The following is a 21,773-nucleotide window of genomic DNA, read 5'->3' on the forward strand; positions in this document are numbered from 1 at the left end:
GACTTTGTGGAGCGAAGCTCGCGAAAAGCCGCGCTCTGTATAACTGTAAAAGCGTGCCATAAGGAAGAGAGCGAGTGCGAGAGGCCTGCGAGAGCGGAAGCACTTGCCACGTTGGTTGTTGTTGCCATTGCTTTTGCTGCTCTGGTGGTAGTTTGCCGCCACAGGGTGACGCTCACTCGCAGGGGACACCCTGTAGGAGACACCATGCGCACTGCACAGTGGGCCATTCTGGAGACGGGGGTGAAATTTGAATTTCAAAACAACTTGTAATTACCAAGGCAGAGAGTCCTCCGAAATACACAGATATCTCAAAAAAATTCTACCCAGAAGCGGATACAGGATTTGGCCATTTACTGAACACATGTTTTGTAGCATACTTCCTCGGGCTGACCTGGTTTTCTTTTTTTGCGAATAAACGTAACTTAAACACATACATTTATCAAAATTAAACTAAGTATATGATAACAATGACAATATAATTGTTTTACAAATTAAAACCTTTTATTTATCTTCTCACTCTTTTCGTTTTTAAAATTCCCTCCGATTCTTATCGGTTGCTATCGCTTTCTCAATTTTCCCTTATCCGATACACAAACCGGAAGTGCGGTGAAATGTTCATGTCCAAATAATGGTGAAAGTGGTATACAATAATTACAAATAAAGTAGCCTTTAGCCCAAATAGGCATTTTAAATTGCAACGGATGGAATCGTATAATCTCTATTAATTCAGTAAATTTTACATATAATAAATTTTAGTCTGAACTGTTGTATGTTAGATCAATAGACAATAGGTTATTAACTCTGCAACAAATACCAGATTTCATCATCCGCGACTTTCAAAGTACACTTTAATCTAACATATTTTAAATATTTGTTTGAAAACCTTTTAATTGAAGTAAAATAATTTGTAACTATTTACTTTGGCAAAAAATGTAAAGGTTTTTATTTGGTTTGACTGTAAATTTATAAGCCGAAAATATTGTTGAACTTGCAAAACATTATATACAGAGAGAAGAAAAAATAAAAATATGGATATTTAAAACATCAAATAAAATAATGGAACTGGACCGAAAATGTAGAATATATAAGAGCAAACGTCAAACAAAGATCACGCTCGTCACGCCCTCAGCAAAGTGACTCGTGTTGAAGATCTGACAGATTTACGGATCCAAAACTAATCCCCCGAAAGTAAAGACATATAGTCGAAAGACAATACAAAGGCAGACAGAATTTCAATTTGTATCACTTTATTCAACGTTTCACGTTAATATTTTTGTTTTTAATAATATATTCTTTACTGTACTTTAGCCGTACTCTTATAGGTTTTTATTTTGGGCGTGGGGACTGCTCGCAATCTGAACATTTAAACAATTAAATATATATAAATAGTAGACGTCACTTGCTAGACATAACATTACGGGTATAAACTTAAGCTTACTATGTAGGGGTGTATGTTTATGTATAGGCGTACATTATAGTATAGTTTATGTATAGACATATGTACCGTTACATATCATTGCATTAGCACAGCACTTTAAACACTTAATTGCCAGTATAAATAATGAATGTTCTTGCTGTCGCAAATTATAACAATTTTCAACAGAAAACAAAAAACGACAATTTCCCGGCTCTTATTTAGAAATCATTGAAGTACTGCAAATCTCTTTGGTCTACTGCCTTGGCGGGCTTCCAATCCTTCTCGGGGTAATCATCAAAATTTTTGGTATCACCGTCGTGATGTACATCGGGCAAAATAGGTGGCTACAAGCGAAACAGATTTGATAGAAATGATTATTTCGATTTAGCTTATATTTTGCACTAATTGTTGAGTATTTATGAGATTCTTAATGCGAGAAAAATAGTGTAGAATCAAATGAAACAAAGTTTACCATATACAATGCAAATTCTGAGGGGAACCTAGGGCATTTCCAAATTCACATAAAACATACGTGATAAGCGGGCAAAAAGCGAGAAATGTGTGCAAATTTCAGCACGTTTGTAACAATAATTTCTGACGCATTTAACCCATTGTCTCCCGCCTGGGCGGGGGCGTTCATGTGGGCAATTAACACCTTCTCCTGCAGATGCGAAATGCCCCCTTTGTTACATTTCACTCGCACTTGGACCAGCTGGGCTGGCCAGGGAGAACCCGGAGATTTATGGGTCTAACACCCACCAGCACGGCCGAAATAGACGCTGCGGTCATTAACTAAGGCACAGCTAATTTGGAAAACTGATTTGTTTATTTGCCTTTAATTACGGAACGTATGAAAATACACATTCGAGGACTGACAAAGGCCCCCCAAAAAATGTGTGACGCAAAAATGCTCACAAAGTAATAGCCACAATTGCTATTCACTAGTTTGAGGAGCGGGAACCCTTGAACTCACCTTTAGTTTCTTGCTGTAGACGTCATTCCAATTCAAGTGCTTGAACCAGCGGTGCCTCTTCACGTCATCGGCGCCGTTCTGTGGGTCGAGGGAGGTGTTCCGAGATCGGGGCGAGCATAGAAAGAAATACAAAATATTGGACATAAATAACGTTCTGCACTTGGCTGGCTCGTGTTGCAAAAACGCGCGACAAATCTATTAAAAAAAGCAACCGTGGCGAAAACAAAATTCGCGCGAGTGAGAAAAATGATTTTGGGAAAATGTATTAGGCTAACTGACAACGGGCATGTGCAGATCTATTTGCGATGGCCAACAATTAATATTTGATATATGCGATGCAATTTTAATGCCAGCTACAAAATCTGACCATCCAACTGTGACAAGTGTACACAATTCCCTATGAATACGGGGCCTAATAAGCCGGAAAATGTTAACGAGAAGCTTGCCAAGTATTTTTATGGGTGGCAATCCCAGGAAGGGGTGGAAGTGTTCGAAGAGGTGGAATAGGTAAATAAACTTTGACAGGGCTGGTTTTACTAATCATTAAAAGATATTCTATGAAAGGAACAGGAAACTTGACGGATAGTCCGGCAGCTGAACAAACTTTATGCTCCCGAATATTTGTTTATTTATTCCAGTGCCATGTCTCTCCGAGACTTTCTATGATTTTATTTTTAAATACTACTTCTGACCGCCGACGATGCTCACCTTCATGTTGCCCAGTCGCTTGGTTCTATCATTCACCAGCAGCTTTTTGATCAGGTCTTTGGCAATGGGGTCCATATGACGCTCCCACTCGATTTTCCCGCTCAATATCTTCTCGTAGATGCCGAAGGGCTGCTCGTCGTAGAAGGGTGGGTAGCCCACGAGCATTTCGTAGATGAGAACTCCTGAAAATCAGTTGTAAGTTAATAATTTCCAGATCCCTTGGATTGCTGCGGAGAGACTCACCCAATGCCCACCAGTCCACGGCCTTGTTATGGCCCTTGGACTGGATTATCTCAGGTGCTATGTACTCGGGCGTTCCGCACAGAGTCCAAGTGCGATCCCTCAGTTTCTTGGCGAACCCGAAGTCTGTTATTTTCAAATGGCCATCCCGATTGATCAGCAGGTTCTCCGGCTTCAGGTCGCGGTACACAATTTGCAGCGAGTGCAGGTACTCCAAAGCACTGACGATTTCGGCCGCATAGAAGTTGGCTAAAATGTAAGTAATACCCATTGATAGGAGTTCTTTCTTCAAGGAATGCTTACTCACAAGTTTGACTAGTGAATTTTCCCGCATTCCGCAGATATGTGAACAGCTCGCCGCCGCAAACGTAATCGAAGATCATGTACAGATTCGAGTCATCCTTTGTGGACCACTCCCTTTGAAAAGCAGAATAAATAAATATTTTATTAAATATTTTATTAAATATTAACATTGTGATTAATTTTGTAACAAATCAACAAATAATTTTCAAATAAATTATAATGTATTATTTAAATATTTATCTTTTAAGATACAACAAATGTTATGATGTATTTGACAAAAATGTTACTTTTAGTCAAAATATATTTCAGACCTTTAATTTCCATTTTTTCAACTTTTTAATGCAGTTTCTTTTTATAAAATATGACATATTTTCCATATTGTTCGACTTACAGACTGATGACAAACGGATGTCGTATTTCCCGCAGTATGTTCCGCTCGTTCTTGACGTGTTCAATCTGCTTGAGACGAATGACTTCGGTCATGGCCAGAATCTTCATGGCACAGTACTTCTCCGAAATGCGATCGCGACACAAGCACACGCGTCCGAAGGTGCCGGTGCCTGAAAGGGAAGGAGGGGCAATGTAGGGTATCAAATTATCGAGAGCAGCGAAGCCCAAGCCGCAAACAGCATTCTTAAATATCGGGGCATGCCCCATTAAAGTGTTTGCAAACGATATGGCAAAGGTCTCGGCTTACCCCAAGCGTATGCGCGGAACAGGCGAGGTGGAAAAAGTAACACCAATAAATAATAGTTTTAAGTTTACTAAAAGCTTTCTACATTTAATACTACATAGTTGAAATATAATCCTATATATTTCTGCGATTTCACTTATAGTTTGTTACGCTTTTTTCTTTAGTAAGAAGAATATATTTACACCCCTCTTATACACCATCAGAAGGGTGTTCCGAAATAACGACTTCCATTTTACGCGAGCCTTCTTTAGCACCACTTTTGGAACCCCTGCTGTAAAGTGCATATGTGCGGAGGGTGCATAATTACTGTTTTCACTGCCGAGCACGTTTTGAGGTTACAAAAGCAAGCTGGCTTTTACTGCTTTTACTGCCACCTGGTAATATGGCCGGCGAGGGGGGTGCTGGCTTACCCGCCCGGCCGAGATTTTCTCAACCTTGAGTTTTTAATTGGGCCAGCGTCCGACTCGCTGGGCACTCGGTGGGCGAGGGATCGACTGAGCAAGCGAGTGACTAACCGGCAGGAAAGGAAACACGGAGCGTGTGAGCCTCTCGGATTTCGCATAAACACTTTGGCCAGATACACTTAAGGCCAAGAGCGACGTCGGAAAATTTCCTCTCGTTTCGCTTCGCTTTCTGTGCTTTGTTTTCCATGGCATGCCAAAACAACAAAACGGCTACAAATTGATTTGTCTTATAAATCAAAAGGCGAAACGCAATCATTTCAGCTTCGATGGGGCCGGGGGAGCGGGAAAAGTTTTACTTTCTGCAGCTGCTTTTAGTTTTTCAGCACGTTTTCCCTGTGTGCCCGATGCTCGGCGCTCAGTGTTCCCGATCTGCCAGCAATAATTAGCCGTGATTTTCAATGTAATAAAGCAAAAGTGAGCAGATTATTGAACTCGGCCCCAGTTATTTGCCACGTGCGCTCCCCCCAGAAAATTAAACAAAAACTTGCAAGCAACGTGCCAGAATAGTGGGCTCCCTACAGCAGCGGTCAGGAAAGAGAAAACTCAATTATCTAACATTTTCCATTCGAACAAATCAACAGTATAGCTACTTTAAAACTGTAAAGTAAATTTGCTTTTTGGTAAACAAAATTTTGACGTTGTTAAACCAATAAGAATTGGGCTTAAGTTTTAAGAGAATCAAAAATTTAGTTATGCTAAAAGCACTCTTTAAATTTGTGAACAATTTAAAAATTACTGTTGATTTTTATAAGGTACTTTTCCCCATATTGAACTCTTATCACTATTGTTATGACCTGCATTGTACCCGTGCGTAGTTGGGTGGGCGGGGCCTGCCCCATATGGGTGCACCTGGAGGGGGCGAGCATTACACGTGCAAATCAAACTATAAATCCCGACATTGTAATTAGTGAATTGTTCTTTTTGCTGCACACACATCGGGTTTTCGATTACGTAGCTCCATGACTCAGCAAGACAATGGTGTTATATAAGTTTTGAAGAGGGCATGAGGAAGGGTGGAAACGGAGCACTCGCTGATAAATCCCAGAGGCATTAATGAGCTAATAACACTTCTTCCGAAATGAGTAGAAATTCGTGCTCCTAAACAGCCAATCCGCGGATTTCCAGAACTTCCAGGGAAATATTCCCTAAGAGCCAATCAAATCGGCCTCCCGAACACATTCCAGAATACTTAAAACATTTTTATAGACACATTGCTCGAGTGCAAACAAACTCGATCACGAGGAACCCCCAAAATCGAACTTTGAACACCCCTACTAAAAGAAGCAATCACTAATTAAGCCATCATATACAAACAGCTTATAAAGCATGCATTTGTGGCAAAGCTCCCCGAGATATAGACGTTGTTAAGCGGTCGCCTTGGCATCCAAATTCGAAATTCGGCTAAACGGGAAATAAACATTGAAAATATGCCAGGCGGAATAAATCAAGCAGATATAACTACAGCCACTGATGGATTGGATGGTTTTATGGCTAGAATTCGGATTCGGGGCCGCAGTTGCAGACACCGGCACATTGCATGGGCCTGTGACTACGAGGCGTGAAGAAAACAACAAATCGCAGGAAATAATCAAAAGTGTGGGGAAAAGTATCGAAAAACTGAGAGTTCTGGCCGGCAACAAGTTGCATGAACAGGGTCGAGCCTGGTTGCCAACAGGAATTCGGCTGCGCTCTGCAGAGAATAGTTTTTTAAATATTTACATGTTTTAATAGTGGAAAATTCCAGCGGACGTTTTTCATAATTTCTGATTGGGCAAGTGAAAGGCTGCCGGAGGAATAAACAAGTGAAAGGCTTTGTTTGAAATTCTAGAGTCGGCAAACGTTTCGGGTATTTACACTTATCTGGTGGTGTTTACTTGACCCACGTAAGGAAACGGCTCTTAAATTGTCCGAAGATGTGTAACCAAAGAGCTTATGAAAACTCAGAACAGCTAAGTGTTATTTTCACTTTCCGTAAAAATAACTAATATTTGGGTAAACGTCTAAAACAGTAATCTTTCATAAATGTCAGCTTCCAGTAGGTCTCAGTCCAACTTAATGTTGAATTAAAACAAGCCGCTTGGCTATGTCAATTACAATTACTTTGTAAATACGCCAAGCAGCCTCTCAGTTGCAAACGCTTTTCAAACACGCTTTCCAAAAAACTGCATCTTCGCACTCGCAAACATTTAAACTGATCTCTTAGCACCTCGTATGGGACCACTCCACCTCAAGTCGATCTCGTCTAGTGCAAAGGAAAGTGCTTTTACCGATGTTTTAACTACCACTTCCACTTCCATCCCCACTACCTCAGCCGCCAACTGCCGCCGGCTGCTCCTAAATGTCTGGCCGAAGTGAAATTGTGACAGCTGGAGAGCAGACAAAACCGAGACTGGAGGTTGCACTGGAAACAATCGCCAGGACTAAACTCAACCTACTTAAATAGTTTAGAAAAATTAATTAAAAATGTATATGTTAGGACCAGATTTAAATAGCAAAGTCATGACAACCTTTACTAAAGTTTAATTCATATATTAGGTCATATCTTAATATTTATAGAACAAAGTATCTGAAAAACATTTAAAACTCGTCTGTCGAGAACAAAAAATATATATATTCAATATTCCACTTTTCTAACATGTTCCAAATTAAGTTCAACACCATACCATGAAGTACAAGCCTGCAGTAGGAGATACATATTTTCTAACCTGATTTAAAATGATACTAATTTGTAACAAAATGTATCTCTGGTTTTAAATTAGTAATATATTTCTCTGAGTGCTCGCCCGTCTTCAGACGAAGCCGCAGACGGCCGAGTCGATAGTCGGCCGCAATTAAAGTCTGGCCGAGATGTGGCCAAACCTGTTGGCGCTGGCAGACGGAGCGCATAAGTTGCAGAGATGCAACTGCAAAAAGTGCGTGAAAAGGCGAAGCATATTTTACATAATACGCGAAACTTTCTATTTGACGGAGCGATGCCATAAACTGTCCAGTGAAACTGCCATCCCATGGATGCAGTCCGTCCGTCACTCAGATGCCGACTATCTGACGGATGGATGGACGCCTTTCATTTGCGCTGGCAAACAAAAATCACTGCATGGGACGCGTTTCTGTTTCTGTTTTTAATAAATTATGTGTGCCAAAAGTCAAAATACTGTAAAAAGCAGATTCCGAACATCACAGCATGTAATTGCGAATATAAACTTGGCACCGATTGCGTTCTCGGCAGCTGGCGCACCAAGTTAAATAAAGTTAATTGCGTTTTATGCAGTTCGTCGAAGCAAAGTTTGTTTAAAGATGCATAAATAAAGGAAGACCGACTGAGAGATACGGAGCCACGGAGGCCAGGGCAAAAATAATTCTGGCCCGATCTTGCACATTTCGAAATAGGCATTAAAGTCGGATGTTTAAGCTGTTGTAAATAATAATAAACAAGCCGTATTTAGGTCACTTGATAATTGTTGACTGACTGAACTCATTTAGTTCGCCGCCGGGAACTTGTTGTTGATACTGCAATTTGTACTTCTCAGATGCAATCTTGTCGGCTTTCAGTTACTTAACTTGTCACTTTTTGTGGTAGGTTAAATATGGTGTCAAAAATAGCTCATTTGTTGTTTGAGGCAACCCTAAGAACTAGGATGTTTTTTCTAGATTTATTAAAATGGATGTACAAGAAAAATAACAGCCAGTCATATTAGGTCTTGGGCATATTTTAAGAAATCATTTTAGCAAGCAGATTTTGTTTTCAAAAATTCTCGAAATCACTTAACCAGCTACTGACCATTACCCCGATTCCCAGAACTCATTTATAAAATTGCCGTCAATCTACTTACTTATGTAGATACAAATATAAAATCATTTTTATTGGTTCTATTTTAAACCAATTCCATGAAAAATTAAATTTTTAGCACTATAGATTAACAAGGCCTGTTTTAAAGTTGCTATAACCCCAAAGTTTCATTAAACCTATTATTTATAAAACCATATGCTGTTTTTGCAGATCTCAGCAGCATTGACAAATAATCTGAAATATCTGCTTCGAGGAAGTCACCCACCGAACCGCACACCTTGCCCAATCACCTTTCCGATGGCGACATCCCGGTCATAACTTAAGCGATTTACGACACTTTCGAAGCAGATGTTTATCATTTACCATGCAGCATATAGATATATATAGGTGTAGGCCCACCTGCCCCTGCCTGTCGATGTGGCTCGCATTTATCAAGTTGTTACAGAGCGTACCTACAATATTACAAGACCACAAAGAGGTGGGAGGCGTGATCGAACATAAATTTGATGTTGAAATGTGAAAAATGGAAAAATCATTCCGCGTTTATTTCTGGTAATGGGTGCAGTTCAATTTGTCTATATTGGCCTGATGCAAAATGCACTTTTAGGTCACCTTTATTAATAAGACACAAGAGGGGCGAAAAGAGTGCTTATAACGCAGTTTTATGTGCTCGCTTAATGCTTGAACGAGGCGGGGGTGGCTCCGGATTTGGATCCGGACTGGGGGCCCTAAGACGAGGCGATTCTGCCGGCGAAGACGAGGCGATTCCCGCCGAGGAGCGGAAGAGGGGTCTTTGGTTGTCGGCACAGTGCCAAATAAAAATTCTATATTATACGTTGGCTCGATTTTGTTGAAATAAAATTCACATTTTGCTCGGGCCTCACACAGTTTACAGGGATCGGGCGAGGCGAATTCAAATTTTCCATGCGATCGTAAATTTCCCGTTGACTGATTTTGTCTTTTCATGCGGCGAACACAGCAGAAATTGTTATTACTTATACAGAAAATATAGCTGCTCTCTGTCCGAGCACTTAGCACGCAACAAAAAACGGAACGAACAGGAGGAGGTTTTCCATTTCCATTCGAACTATGAGTTATACTTCGCAGACGCGACGTCGACACACAACTTGTTGTTCTACACGGACAACAACCACTGGGACATGTGTTCGCCAACCGGCAGACACATTTAGCCGCTCGAAATTTGATTGGCTTTTATTATTTAAAAATCAATTTATGCTAAAAGCAGAAAGACGGCCCGAAAGGAATCCCCGCCACACACGCCGCCTGACACTCTGCGATTTCAATTCGATTTCAATTGGCAACGTTTTGGCCAACTTATGTCCCAGCTGAATTGTGATTCCGAGAATCGTGCGTAAATATTTATCTTTGCAAAATCCATCAATCAAGGGGCAGACTAAAAGGATTGTCTGCTCCCAGGTCTTTCCGCGTGTCGAAGACGTCCGCGATCCGCTGAGAAAGACACCCCCACAGGGAAAATTTGTCAGGTTGATAAATTAGCTGTGGGGACTCGGGAAGCAGAAGGTCAGCAGTTGTCAGAGATTTCCGCATTGGTCCCACTTAGTCGAGAAGTGGGCCACCAGGCGAATGTATTGCTCTTTCGTTGCTAACTGATGGGGTTATTGATCCTCCGCGAAAATCTGGCGCACTTTTACCACGCTTTATACAATTTTAGAGCACTGGGCACATTTGGGAATTCTTAATGAGCCAATTGATCGCCCGAGAACACATTTCACATTTCCAAAGTAATGTCTATCAGGCCGTTTTGTGCTTTTCATTTTGAAATTTCGGATTTTAGGTGGCCCACATTATCGGGATTTCATTTTACGACCAGTAAAAGATCATTAATTTAATAATCTTTAAATAGGAAAGTGTTTAGTTTACGAGAGAAGTAGAGAATTTATAGTTTGACTACGCTATTCCTTATTTATTCTGTTCCCAATCAATTTCCACAACCCCAAGCTTTTGGCTCTGAGTGATAGACCTTTTACTTCTTTCTCTTATATGTTCCCTGAAAATCCTGGTTTGGCCTCGCAAACAATATAAACTTTCTTCCCGGACACTTAGGCAATGACAAGACATGGACTTTCACTCAAATAAAACCGAGTCAGGCAGACTTCAATCCAGTTTCCCGAGGCGAGCATTTCCTTTTCGAGTTACAGCCGCAGTCCATTCCTTCGCGGTGTTAATTGCAATCCAACTGGCGAATTGACAGGTTTAAGGCCAGAGCTAATGGCATTTTCTGGTTGTTGATCCATCGCATCGCATGCACCCAGAACGTGCACAAACAAAAATATGTTTTGTTTGATTCCCAAAGGCAAAACAAAGCTCCTCCGTTGTTTTCGGAATCTTAAAAACATTTCTTGGGAATCGTTCTGCCGGTGAAATCCCCTTTAGTTTAAATCACTCGGAGGAGACCTGAGGTCGCTGGTGGTTAGTCAATGGGATTTTGAAACAACCCAGCAAATGAACTATCAATATTTATAGTAAGTCTGGAGGGGCACATGTTCAGAGTTGGCGATGTTTTCGATTCGGCTCGGTGTGGTTTTTCTTCATACTTTCATGCCGTATAGTTTTCAGCATCCACTGACTTTTCCGCAATTACGGCGCAGCCCGCAGCTCCCATCATATCCCATCTGTTATTGTTCTTATCGAAGATACGAGGGGAACTAGACTAGTTTGCCCTAATAGAAGCGTGACTCACAGGCATTCATTCCCCAGCAGCCCATTCCCATCCCATTTTCATTTGGGATGCCATGCGTGTGCATGGCATGATATCCGCTCTGGTTTATTTACTTTTTACGGATTTCTCTCGAAAATCGCACTCAATAATTCTGGGCAGTGCGATGTTCTGGCCATTGTTTGGAATCCATGCTAGATTACTCATACGGCGTGTGGTGCGCGCCGAACTAGGTGTGTGTTTTCGAAAGCCAATGCGGAAAGGAGCCCAGCGGAATTACTCATTCTGCGGAAGAGGTGTTAAATGAGGTTTTTTAAACAATGGCCGAGAACCGGAAGGCCATGGCACATCCTCCCCTTGGCATAGCCAAGATCTATCAGGTAAGAACGATAAATCTTTCGCCAAGAAGATGATTCTAACATTAATTTTCAATAAGAATCATTTACTACCATTCTGAAATAAATATAATATATAATATAGTCTAAAATTCATTTGCAGTAAAACTGTGCAATGATTTTAGGAAAAATGGGGATTCTATTGAGTACCCAAAACAATCCAACAACTAGTTTGGAAGAATAATACCTCTAATTAATCTCAGCACAAAAATAACTAGATTTCGAACTAATTACCTAGAAACAATCGAGAAACCCTTTCCAATTTAGTTTTCGAATGAAATTGAAAACGAAAAATGGGTATTTTTAATAACAAATTTGATGGGAAAATCAGAATCATTCCTTAAACTACATTTTAAAGACTTAAAAATACAAGTATTCTCCTTCCAAACAATTGCCTAGAAACAATCAAGAAACCCTTGGCAAAATAGTTTAAATATTCCCAGAACCCATTCAAACTCCCACAATGGTTTCGAGAAACGCCTATGTAGCTGTAATTAATTTATTGAAATAAAAAAAACAGATCCATAAAACCATTTAGAGGTAATTGCAGTCAAAAGAAAAGCCATTATTTACTCCCACAATATTTTCGCGATTGTTTGAGTTGGCTCGAGCAGCTTGGAGCCGAAACGATCGGTGCATAAATGTTTTAAAACGATTTTGATGGCAGAAGAAAGACCGAATTGATCACACGTGTAGTAGGGGAAATGCTGTGGTAATAAATCAGGAAAATGCCCTGAACTTGCCTCAGCCCCAAGTAAATATTTATGCCGCAAGGCTTAATGAGTGCTTGAATGGTATACTAAATTTAGTTCGGTACTAAAAGCGGCTGCTTCGCTCACACGAAGACGTCAAAATGGGAAAACAAATCAAAATATTATGGGCATTAATTGGCCGAACGTCTGTGGGAGTACGTAAGACCCATTGATGATCCTAAGCAGAGTCCGAGAACACAGGCCCGTACGTAAGCGACCCGCTCTAAGTACTGTCTAAATGAAATTTTACGCAATCCAGAAGCTGTGCAGCAATGAAAACAATGGCGCTGCCCGCTGTGGTGCGAAAAGGCCATAATAATCATAAACGAGCATCTAGTCTTCGGTCTTCTGCCCGCCCATTCAATTTGCGTAATCAATAAGAATTTATTTATGCATAAGGCCAATAAAAAGCAATAGAAAACGAAGCTGCCGCGGGCTGTAAGGGGCTCACACATACCGAGGTGCCCAAAAAATGAGGTAATAAATATTTGAAATTAAATCGCGAGCGAAATCAAAGTACAGCAAACAAAAAGCAGAAGAGCGAGTGGATGGTATTTGAATACATTTTTTCACTTTCCAGATGAAACAACTGGAGATGAAATCGAATTGATTGAACAGGTGAGAAAACTCTTTTAATTAAATTGAATAATCAAAGTAAAGAAAGATTTGAAATGTGTGCGGGGGTGCGCCAGTATGGTTTTTTTGACAGAAATAAGAAATTGAAGAGTAAGAGCTTTTCCCAAGAATTTTGGGAGAATTTGCTAGCTATCTGGCTTTTTACTTTTTTTTTTAAATGCAGAAAATGTGTGGATTGTATATTATATTTTCAGGTACCTTTAATTCAGGTACCATAAATAACAATTTCTTGTTTTATTTTAAAACAAATTTAAAAATTAAATCTAGGGGAGGGACTATCAGATTTATTCTATTCTGGATATACTATTTTAAAAAAGTTATGCATAACATTCAATAGCTCAGGGAAATGCCGCGAGAAGCCACCATCACCAATGAGGTAATTAAATAAATACCGAGAATTTAGGGAACCTCCATAAATTTCCCAACGACCTCAGCGAGCCTTGACTTCCGAACTGACCTAGAAGCGGAGCAGTTTTGATGGCTTCGGTCTAAACAGTTTCCCGGTTAAACCAACAAACAATCGAGAATCGATCGCACCCAAATAGTACACCATCTATCTACGACCAGCGACAAGTTGAAGGCTGGAGGCGTGGGACCTTCGCATCAATCATACGCCCCGTGGGCCAGTGTACTGTAAACAGCATCCGACTTACCCACTGTTTTGATTATCTGGTAGTCGTCCAAGTGGTATTTGCGCACTCCCTTCGCGGTCTGGACACTGCTGCTCTCCTCGGACTCGTCGTCGTCCTCCTCGTCGTCGGTCTCATTGCCATCGTCCTCCTCGATGCTCTCGCTGGAATCGTGGGTGGCCTCGTCGGCGTCCCGCCCGTTGCCCTCCTCCTCGTCCTCGTCGTCCTCCTCCTCCTCGTCGACGTCATTGTCGTGGTCAGCGGAGCTGGTGGTGGTGGTGGTGGCGGTGCTGCTGCTCCGGCTGTTGGTCGCCGGGTCCGCCCTGCGCTGCTCCTGCTCCGCGTCCTCCTCGCTGTAATCGGACTCCAGCGGATCGGATGACTCACTGGAGGCCACGTTGCTGCTGCTCCGGCCGTTCGGGCGGCCCAGTTTGAATGTGAATGTTGTCTCTGTGTTGCTGCTGTCATTTGCTGCTGCTGCTGCTGCTCCTGTTGTGGTGCCGCTGCTCGATGGAATCTTCTTCTTGTAGGACGACGTCATCGTGCTGCCGCTTCCGTTTCCGGTTGTCAATTTTGATGTGGATCCTGGCGTGCCGGATGACAAAGGCGTGCAGAAGCGGGCACAAGTCGCCATGGACATCTCTGTCGCAATCCTCGCCTGCGGTTCCCCGAGTGTCCTCGCCGGAGTTTCTTCCGCCCCTTTTCCTTGCGTCGATTTCCCTGCAATCGAGTGAAATGGAAATGAATTGTCGGCTATATTTGGATAACAAAGCCAAAAGCCAGCGTGATGGATTGAAAAGGGTTACACTCGCTTTAATTGCAAACCGGCAACGTTTCCCCCTCGACATAATATTTTATGTAACCATCTAGACACCCTGTATTAGGTTGTCAAAAATGAAATGAACTGCAAAATGAATTGGTTAAAAAAGTGCTCTCCTATTTTTAACTACGCAGTAGTGGCGTAATGTATATGTATTTTATCTTATTTAAGGTATATTTAAAAAACTTGCTAAGCCCAAGCAATCTTTAACTATAGGTAAGGTATTATAAGGTAGATTTGTTTGCCCAAAAATTTCGATTTGCATTTATTTTAAGTTTGAAATACCTATAAGTTGTATATTTCAACATAAAATATAAATATATAAATAAAATTTAAATAAAGATATAGGTTGTATAAAATACCTACTGATCTTCAAAAAAATCTTTAAAAGGCTCCCCAGAAGGGGGCATATAGATATACTCGTATTCCTACCTTCCGACCCTCAACTTTAGGGGAGGCAAATATCGTATTTACAGCGGCCACTGTAAACTTGCATTCCTTCTATTTAGCTCCCGTTCTTTGAGTTCGGTTAGTTAAATGCCGCCCATTGTTCTCTCAAATTGCCTTGGGGTGTATTTATACGCCGAATCCCACAATCCCATCCAACCCGCTCCCATTGCCAGACCATGGTCGTTAATTAACCAGCCGAGGATAGTGCTGATGGCTTTGTGCTTAGGCCCGGCATTGTGGTGTTCGCAAATTGAAAGTGAAATGGAATGGCCGCCGGTCTGTACTGTGTGCGCCGCGTGTACTCCAGTGCACCCAGCAACAAGTGTCTGGCCGGGTCTTATCAACACACGCAGGCGGACAACAGGCTTTATGGACTGTCGGCCTGGGAAAATTGAGTTCGCTCGCCAAAGGGTTTCAGCGCCCCAACAAAGGAGGCTGCGGTCCAGTTAATGTCACATACTAATGTTATTAATAACAATGACTGCATCTTCATTCAATTTGCTGCCTGCCTGGCTGCCAACAAAAGGGAGCCCGGAGTCCCCAGACACAGAGGCAATTTCCTGAGGTCCGCCTTAATGCACAGATGCATTTAACTCAAGACACAGTAATGGCGATAAAGAGGTATTGGGGTCGGTCCTCCCGAAATGCAAACCGAGATGGATGCCGGCGACCATAAAATCAATACCCATCTATACGGCGGATATTCTTGGCTGGCCCGAGTGGCTTTTATTGTTTGAGCGGTGCCGGAGCAATCTAGGCCAGCCGGCCCATAGAAGAGCATTCAATTGGCTCGAGGACTGTGCAAAAGCCCCCAAAATGTGCACTGGAGGGCAGGGATTGATGCGCCTCGTTAACTACAGCTTTGGCTGCTCGAAGGCCAAGAAGATGACAATGGATTAGTCAGGCGTCAGGAACATCGAAAGGGTTTATTACAGAATTCGGTGAAAGGCATCAAGTATTTTAAATTGGAAAAAGCACAAAAGCGAGAACTTTCAAAAGAAGTACAAGGTTTTCTCAAACTACGATCAAAAACATTCGAAAATGTGATCAGTAGATTATCTTTTCAGTTAAATAACCCTGATTGGTTTTGGAAATACACTACCTTTACATGTTACAAAATTGTAACTATTAATTAAAAAAGGGGGAGATCTTATTATGAACTACACCCAATGCTTACATTACAAAACGATGTCCGTTAGGAAACCCCTTCAGTTTTTTCTCGAATCGATGCGATTTGTATTATAAAAACATTTCCTTCCCCTCTAATTCGTAAACATTGTATCATCTTGTTGCACTTTGCAGTAGCTATCTACTACTCGTCTTACGGCCAAATAGAAATATCTTAGCCACGTAACGAATTTCCACCCCGAATGAAATTGACACGCCTCACGCTCTAATGGAAAAGCAAACCCTGATAAAAATGGATTTACGTAAATTTGTTTAATTGCGCCTCGAGGAAAATAAAACATACGTATATGCATATCTATATTGTCTTATTGCAGTAAACCTTGTAGCAGAACGTTTTGTTATTTACGAAAATACCATCCAACGATTTCTTGGAATATTTTCCGTGGCTTTTGTTTTGTTTGGTTTTCTTATTATTATTACACACACATTAATTTTATGAACGGCTGTCACTCAAGATTATTTACGTACGCGCCAAGAATTTGTGCACTTTTTCGGTGGGAAAATATGAAAACGAAACGCCAACGCATTAAAAGTGCGGAAATATAAATTGAAGTTGTCTAAGGCAAAGTGCATGGATTGCTTTGAGAATAATTTCTCAAAAATTATTGTAGACAATCACTCGGGCTGTAAATTAGCCAAGCACCGCAGCAGCAAGAACCAAGAAACACAAACAGCGGTCTCGATCCTACGAATACGTATCCGAACATCCACTCACACCCACTCCGAAGAGCCACCCATTCACCTTGGCGGCTGCCAAATTCGAAAATGGAAATTGGGGTCGTCGCTGCTAGCCAGCCAAATGTTAAAACGTTGCCTAATCTTCCGGTGGCCAGCACTCTTTCTGCTCTGGCTGCCGCTTCCACTTTTCGTGAATGGAAACGCAATAAAAGTATATACTATGTGCTTTGTGTACAACTTAGGCGCTAGGATTAGTGCCCAGAGATAAGGTGGAAAGATCAGGTGAATGAAGTGCGGGATTGCGAGAGACCGGGGCTATCAATTTCCATGGAACCCTTAGGGGGATTTACCAATTCTGCTTACAAGGTGGATCTTCGGGAAGAGTCAACAAGAAAGTAAACTCTGCATCTTAAAAAAATACAACAAATTTCATGGGAAACTATTACTTGAAGAGGGAAAATTTCTTAATTAGGATATATCAAAATTTCAAAATTTTAACTTTGTTTGAGAAAATAATTTATGCTTCTTTTCAACTCACTCAAAGACCCCTCCTTATAATATTTTGCTTTTTTACTCAGCCCCTATTTATCTTGACTGTCTTATAAATTATCTGGAAGCATTTTCTTGTTCGAGAAGATTTCCTGGGAAAATTATGAAACTTATCCCCTGGGTCTTAGCTCACCTCGCCCAAAGACACTTTGATTTATTCAGAATATTAGCAAATATGTTTCAATGGGAGACCGAAAAGAGATTTCCCAATTTCGAGACTGCAGGCCACTTGACCTCTGGTGCGGGAAATTAAATTTACGCGCAAGGTTTGCAGCATTTATTAATTCTCTGGGCTGCCCAGGGCATAAATTATGTTATTAATTAATTAAAAACATCGCGGGCGATTTGTTTAAAAATATATGCTCGGCTTGCATGAAAAGCAGGCGTCCCATAATAATATCATCGTCACCAGTGTATTTTCGGAATTTCCAAGCAGCGAAAGAGAATTTTCCGCAGGCGTGGGCACATTAATATTTTTCGCCCGCCAGGATATGTAATTATCTGAGTAAGAGCGCACGTTTGAATTAATGATCGGGGTGTTACGAAAACGAGAATTCATTGGCCATTCTCGGTTGACAAATAAAGATTTTCACCCACTCCCATTACGCCTGTGGGCAATAAACCCCAAATGGTAATAATCGTCAAGAGTAATGCCGGCTAAATGTAATCATAACAAAAATACATATAACAGCCTGCCCGCTTTGTATTCTGTGTTTTTGGGGTTTCTCGAACTCGCAAAGGGCGAAGCAGATTTATGGTCTTGGATTTGCTTTTATAGAGCAAGTGTTTCCGTTGTCCTTGTGCTAGTTCCTCGCAGTATTTGGCTGCGAAAATATATGGATCTTTTATGCGTCGGGGAAGTTGGGGAATGGATTTTGAAAGTCCTTGGCTGAGCTTGGCAGAGTTATTGGGGCGGGTCATGAAGAAGGGCTATTTAAATGGGGTCAACTGAGCGGAAGTATTTACTAGATTTCGAAAGCGAGTGAGTTATAACCAAACAACCAAGACTTGCCACATACTTTGGATTCATCTTGGTGTGTTTAAAAAACATAAATAAGGGTTATTTGAACATTCCGATTTAAAAATTTGTCGCCAGAGAACCTTAAGATTTATGAGACTTTAAGAACGTCTTGTATGTTGTATATTTGTACAACCAATATTTTTATTTATTTTAATAGGCTTTTCGATGTTATAATTTTTTGCTAATATTTTTGAAATAGAAAAGTTGCTTTGTTTCAATATTTTTTAGATAGTTTAAGGTTTTCAACGCATCATTTTTTCTTTTTTGCTTTAAATATTATTTATACGTTTATTTTTCCCCCTTGGGAACCGCGACAAAGAGATCATCGCTTTGTAAATGAATGTTAAATCACAGCGCTGCAAACTTAATGAAGCTAATCACTGCACTACCCAGATCTCGGAAATCTCAGTGGGACAGAGCGAAAAAAGCACATTAGCTGCAAACTCTTTTTATATCTTTTCCACTCCAAATATCAGGATTGAGCTCTCTATGTGCGGTGTAATTAGCTAATTGCGCTAATTAAATCGGCTCGCCTAATTGTAGTACTCAAGGCTTAATCATCAGCGAATTTATCCCCACTTTTTGTTTCTATTTTGGAAAGCAGCATTTATGATTTTTTGCTGGCTGCTGGCTGCTGGCTGGTGGCTGCTGTCTGCTGTCTGCTGGCTGCTTTTTACACTATTAACGCTTACTCACCCAACTAAATTTTAGGAGCCAAGTTGCCGGCCGTCGCTGCCGCTGATTTGGTTTCTCTAACGATCGCCGCCGATCTATTTATTGTTGTTGCTCTGGTCGTTCTGGTTGCGATTGTCTGGTTTCTGAGTTCTGATTTTTTGCTGGAGCAAAATTCGAACGTTGCGAAATTGTTAAAAATAAATATGTTACTTTAAGAGCGCACGATTTTCCACGACTGCCGGTCGACGGTTTTCGATTTTCCTTCGTTTTTGGCCAGCAGTAATAACAAAAAAGCGAAAAACCGCTGAAGCCGACAGAGAAACAGAAATAAACTCAACACTCAGCGCTCCCGGGGGGCTATAGGTATAGGTATCATGGGTATAGGTAGTACCAGTACCAGATCGACTGGACACACCGATCGCGCCTGCTTTATTTGTGTCACTTTTTCGTGGGTTTTCCAGCGCTTATTTCGCTCGATTTTTTGTGGCAAAAAGTGCCGCTTTGTTTGGTTTGTTTTGTTTATGTGCTGGGATCGTGAGACCCGAGAGATCTAGAATTTCCGGTTTTCTGCAGCGCAACTTGCAGTTTTTCTGCGTTTTCGTTACTCTTAGCCAGCACAATGCAAATGCTGCTAGCCGCAATTAATCAAAACTAACGTTCGGGCGATTTGAATGTTTTTGTCTCGTCTGAAGAACCTCTGGAGTCGGGTTTTCCAATTTACTTCAGCTCACTTGGGTTCTCTGGTGGTTTCTTGGGTTGACCAGCCGCTTCCACGTTTTGCACGAAACTGAAACGTAAAATCTGCGAATCGCTTGCCACAGCTCTCGACGTCGCCGTCGCGGCCGGCGTCGCAGTCGCGGGCACTCGGAAAAGGGGGCGGCACAGACTGGGGGCGGGGCGGCGGCCAATGATGATGACGACGGTGATGGCAGTGGCCAGGGGAGATGGCTTCGGGATGCTCGGATAGTCACAGGCGGATGTGTTTGTGTTCTGCTTGTGTTTGCCCTCCATGTGTGCGCGCTGTTTGGTTTTGGCCAAGTGTCTCGAGTGCTGTTCCATCTGAGGGCCTAAACGGTTTGGCGGCAACAGGATCATCGCCGCAGGATGGCGCGGGCGTCCTAATCAACGGCGGCGATAAGGCGGCTAATTGACACCAGCCCCACGGAACGGAAAGTCCTCGCAGTGCATTTGTAATATATTATCTGGAATACACAGGGACATAATGGGCTATAGCTATTTCAATTATGACTTTCTTGGGCCTAACTTAATCAGTTACGTTTGATTTTTCACTCCTGGAAAAAGATGCAAAAAGGGTCTATACAAATAATATAACAGTCTTTTGACGGGAAATTTTTTCACATATAATATTCTGGTTTAAACAATAAAGAGGGAATATAAGATTGGTTTGAAGGAATTTTACCCAGATTAAATCTGATTATTGAAAATAGGGTTGCAAAAATATATTGGGACGACAGTTTATACCTGCATTAAAGTAACGCTTTTCCTGCTAATTATTTGGGTTTTCCCCTAATTAGTTGGTAACCATGTGTGTATGGCTTTCTCTCAGTGATGGGTTTTTTTGTAGTCACTTCATTAGCAGCAATTTAAGAAACTATATGTTTTATCTATATATGTTTTTCATATACATATGTGCATATAATCTTTTTTTTAGTTCCTATATTACATGTGCTCAATATTTAAATAAATTCAAAATAAATAAATTAGATTACCCTTACAGGGTTTTTTTTATAGTTTTTGTAGGCAAAGTATAAACATTTCGGTAACAATAAAATGTCAAAAACACATTTTAGATATAAGCTTTAAAAAATAATTTAGTGCGATGCAAAGTGGGCGTACGAAAAGAAATCAATAAGTCGTTGCCAGATTTATAAGGGCTGTTTTTCCCCAGTGTTTTGTTTGTTTTCAGTAGACATTGCGGCAGCGGCGCTGGTGAAAATCTGGGAAATATGTTTTGTGTATTTACGAGCCCTCCTCTGCCAGTGTAAGCAAACAGCGAGAGCGGCTCTTAACGCTTTTTCGGGTGTTGCGTTTGCATGTTTATGTATGTTGATTTTGCTGGCCGTTGTTATAGAGGCCAGCAAGGTCAGGTGCAAACGAATGTGCGAGCGACGCCTGCGTGCCAGACTCACATTTCAGGTGTCGCACACACAATTGCCGTGTGCATTTCAATTCGATGTTATAATTAAGCGGAGGCAGGCACGAGATGTCAGCCTTCTTTAGGTTTCGTTTCACTGCTTGCCGTTCGCTGTTCTTCCACTGCGGCTGCTGCAGCGGCAGCCCCGTGTTGTCAAGGGCAAGGACACTGTTCACTCACCTCCTTGAGTGGGCGCGCAGGGCGTGGCGGGTCCTGTCCGCAGACCGGAAGCCGTGTCATGGTCACGCCAGTCTGCTGTCAGCCATAATTATTTACATTTCTTGGGCACTTCAAATGTATGAGTGTCCGACTCACCTTGCCTCCAGCGGGAATACAACCCATGGCCCAAGTTGGCGAACACGCATGAGCTGGTTCTGTAAACCACTAAAATAGGGTCCAAAATATGCCAAACCTCCATTTGACCGAAATATTACTTGTTTCACACTAACAGTTTTTTGAATTTTCCCTCCCGACAGCTTGATCCACTTATGGCGTTGCCAGGTGGAGCCACTTTTAAAATCGGTAATAAGGTTCGAGTCCT

General features: G+C 41.5%; 1 protein-coding gene across 4 annotated transcripts; it reads right to left on the minus strand.

The window, feature by feature from the left end:
- Positions 1–1,230: 1,230 nt before the first annotated feature.
- Positions 1,231–21,671, minus strand: LOC108030622 (cAMP-dependent protein kinase catalytic subunit 3). Of its 4 annotated transcripts, none has more exons than XM_050886054.1 (9): positions 21,548–21,671; positions 21,413–21,484; positions 13,721–14,416; positions 4,033–4,201; positions 3,646–3,755; positions 3,342–3,587; positions 3,099–3,280; positions 2,391–2,468; positions 1,231–1,761 (listed from the first exon to the last, which is right to left on the minus strand). In XM_050886054.1, exons 1-9 carry the CDS (start codon positions 21,648–21,650, stop codon positions 1,636–1,638), a joined length of 1,782 nt encoding a protein of 593 aa, XP_050742011.1. In that variant the 5' UTR covers positions 21,651–21,671; the 3' UTR covers positions 1,231–1,635. The 4 variants fall into 4 exon arrangements, with proteins under 4 accessions (XP_050742011.1, XP_050742010.1, XP_016959114.1 ...); XM_050886053.1 differs by having other exon boundaries at positions 21,413–21,487; positions 21,548–21,665; XM_017103625.3 differs by lacking the exons at positions 21,413–21,484; positions 21,548–21,671 and adding exons at positions 19,099–19,238; positions 19,809–19,827.
- Between the last annotated feature and the right edge of the window lie 102 nt (positions 21,672–21,773).

The sequence above is a fragment of the Drosophila biarmipes genome, chromosome 3L (assembly GCF_025231255.1).
Source record: "Drosophila biarmipes strain raj3 chromosome 3L, RU_DBia_V1.1, whole genome shotgun sequence".
Taxonomy (NCBI): Eukaryota; Metazoa; Arthropoda; class Insecta; order Diptera; family Drosophilidae; genus Drosophila; species Drosophila biarmipes.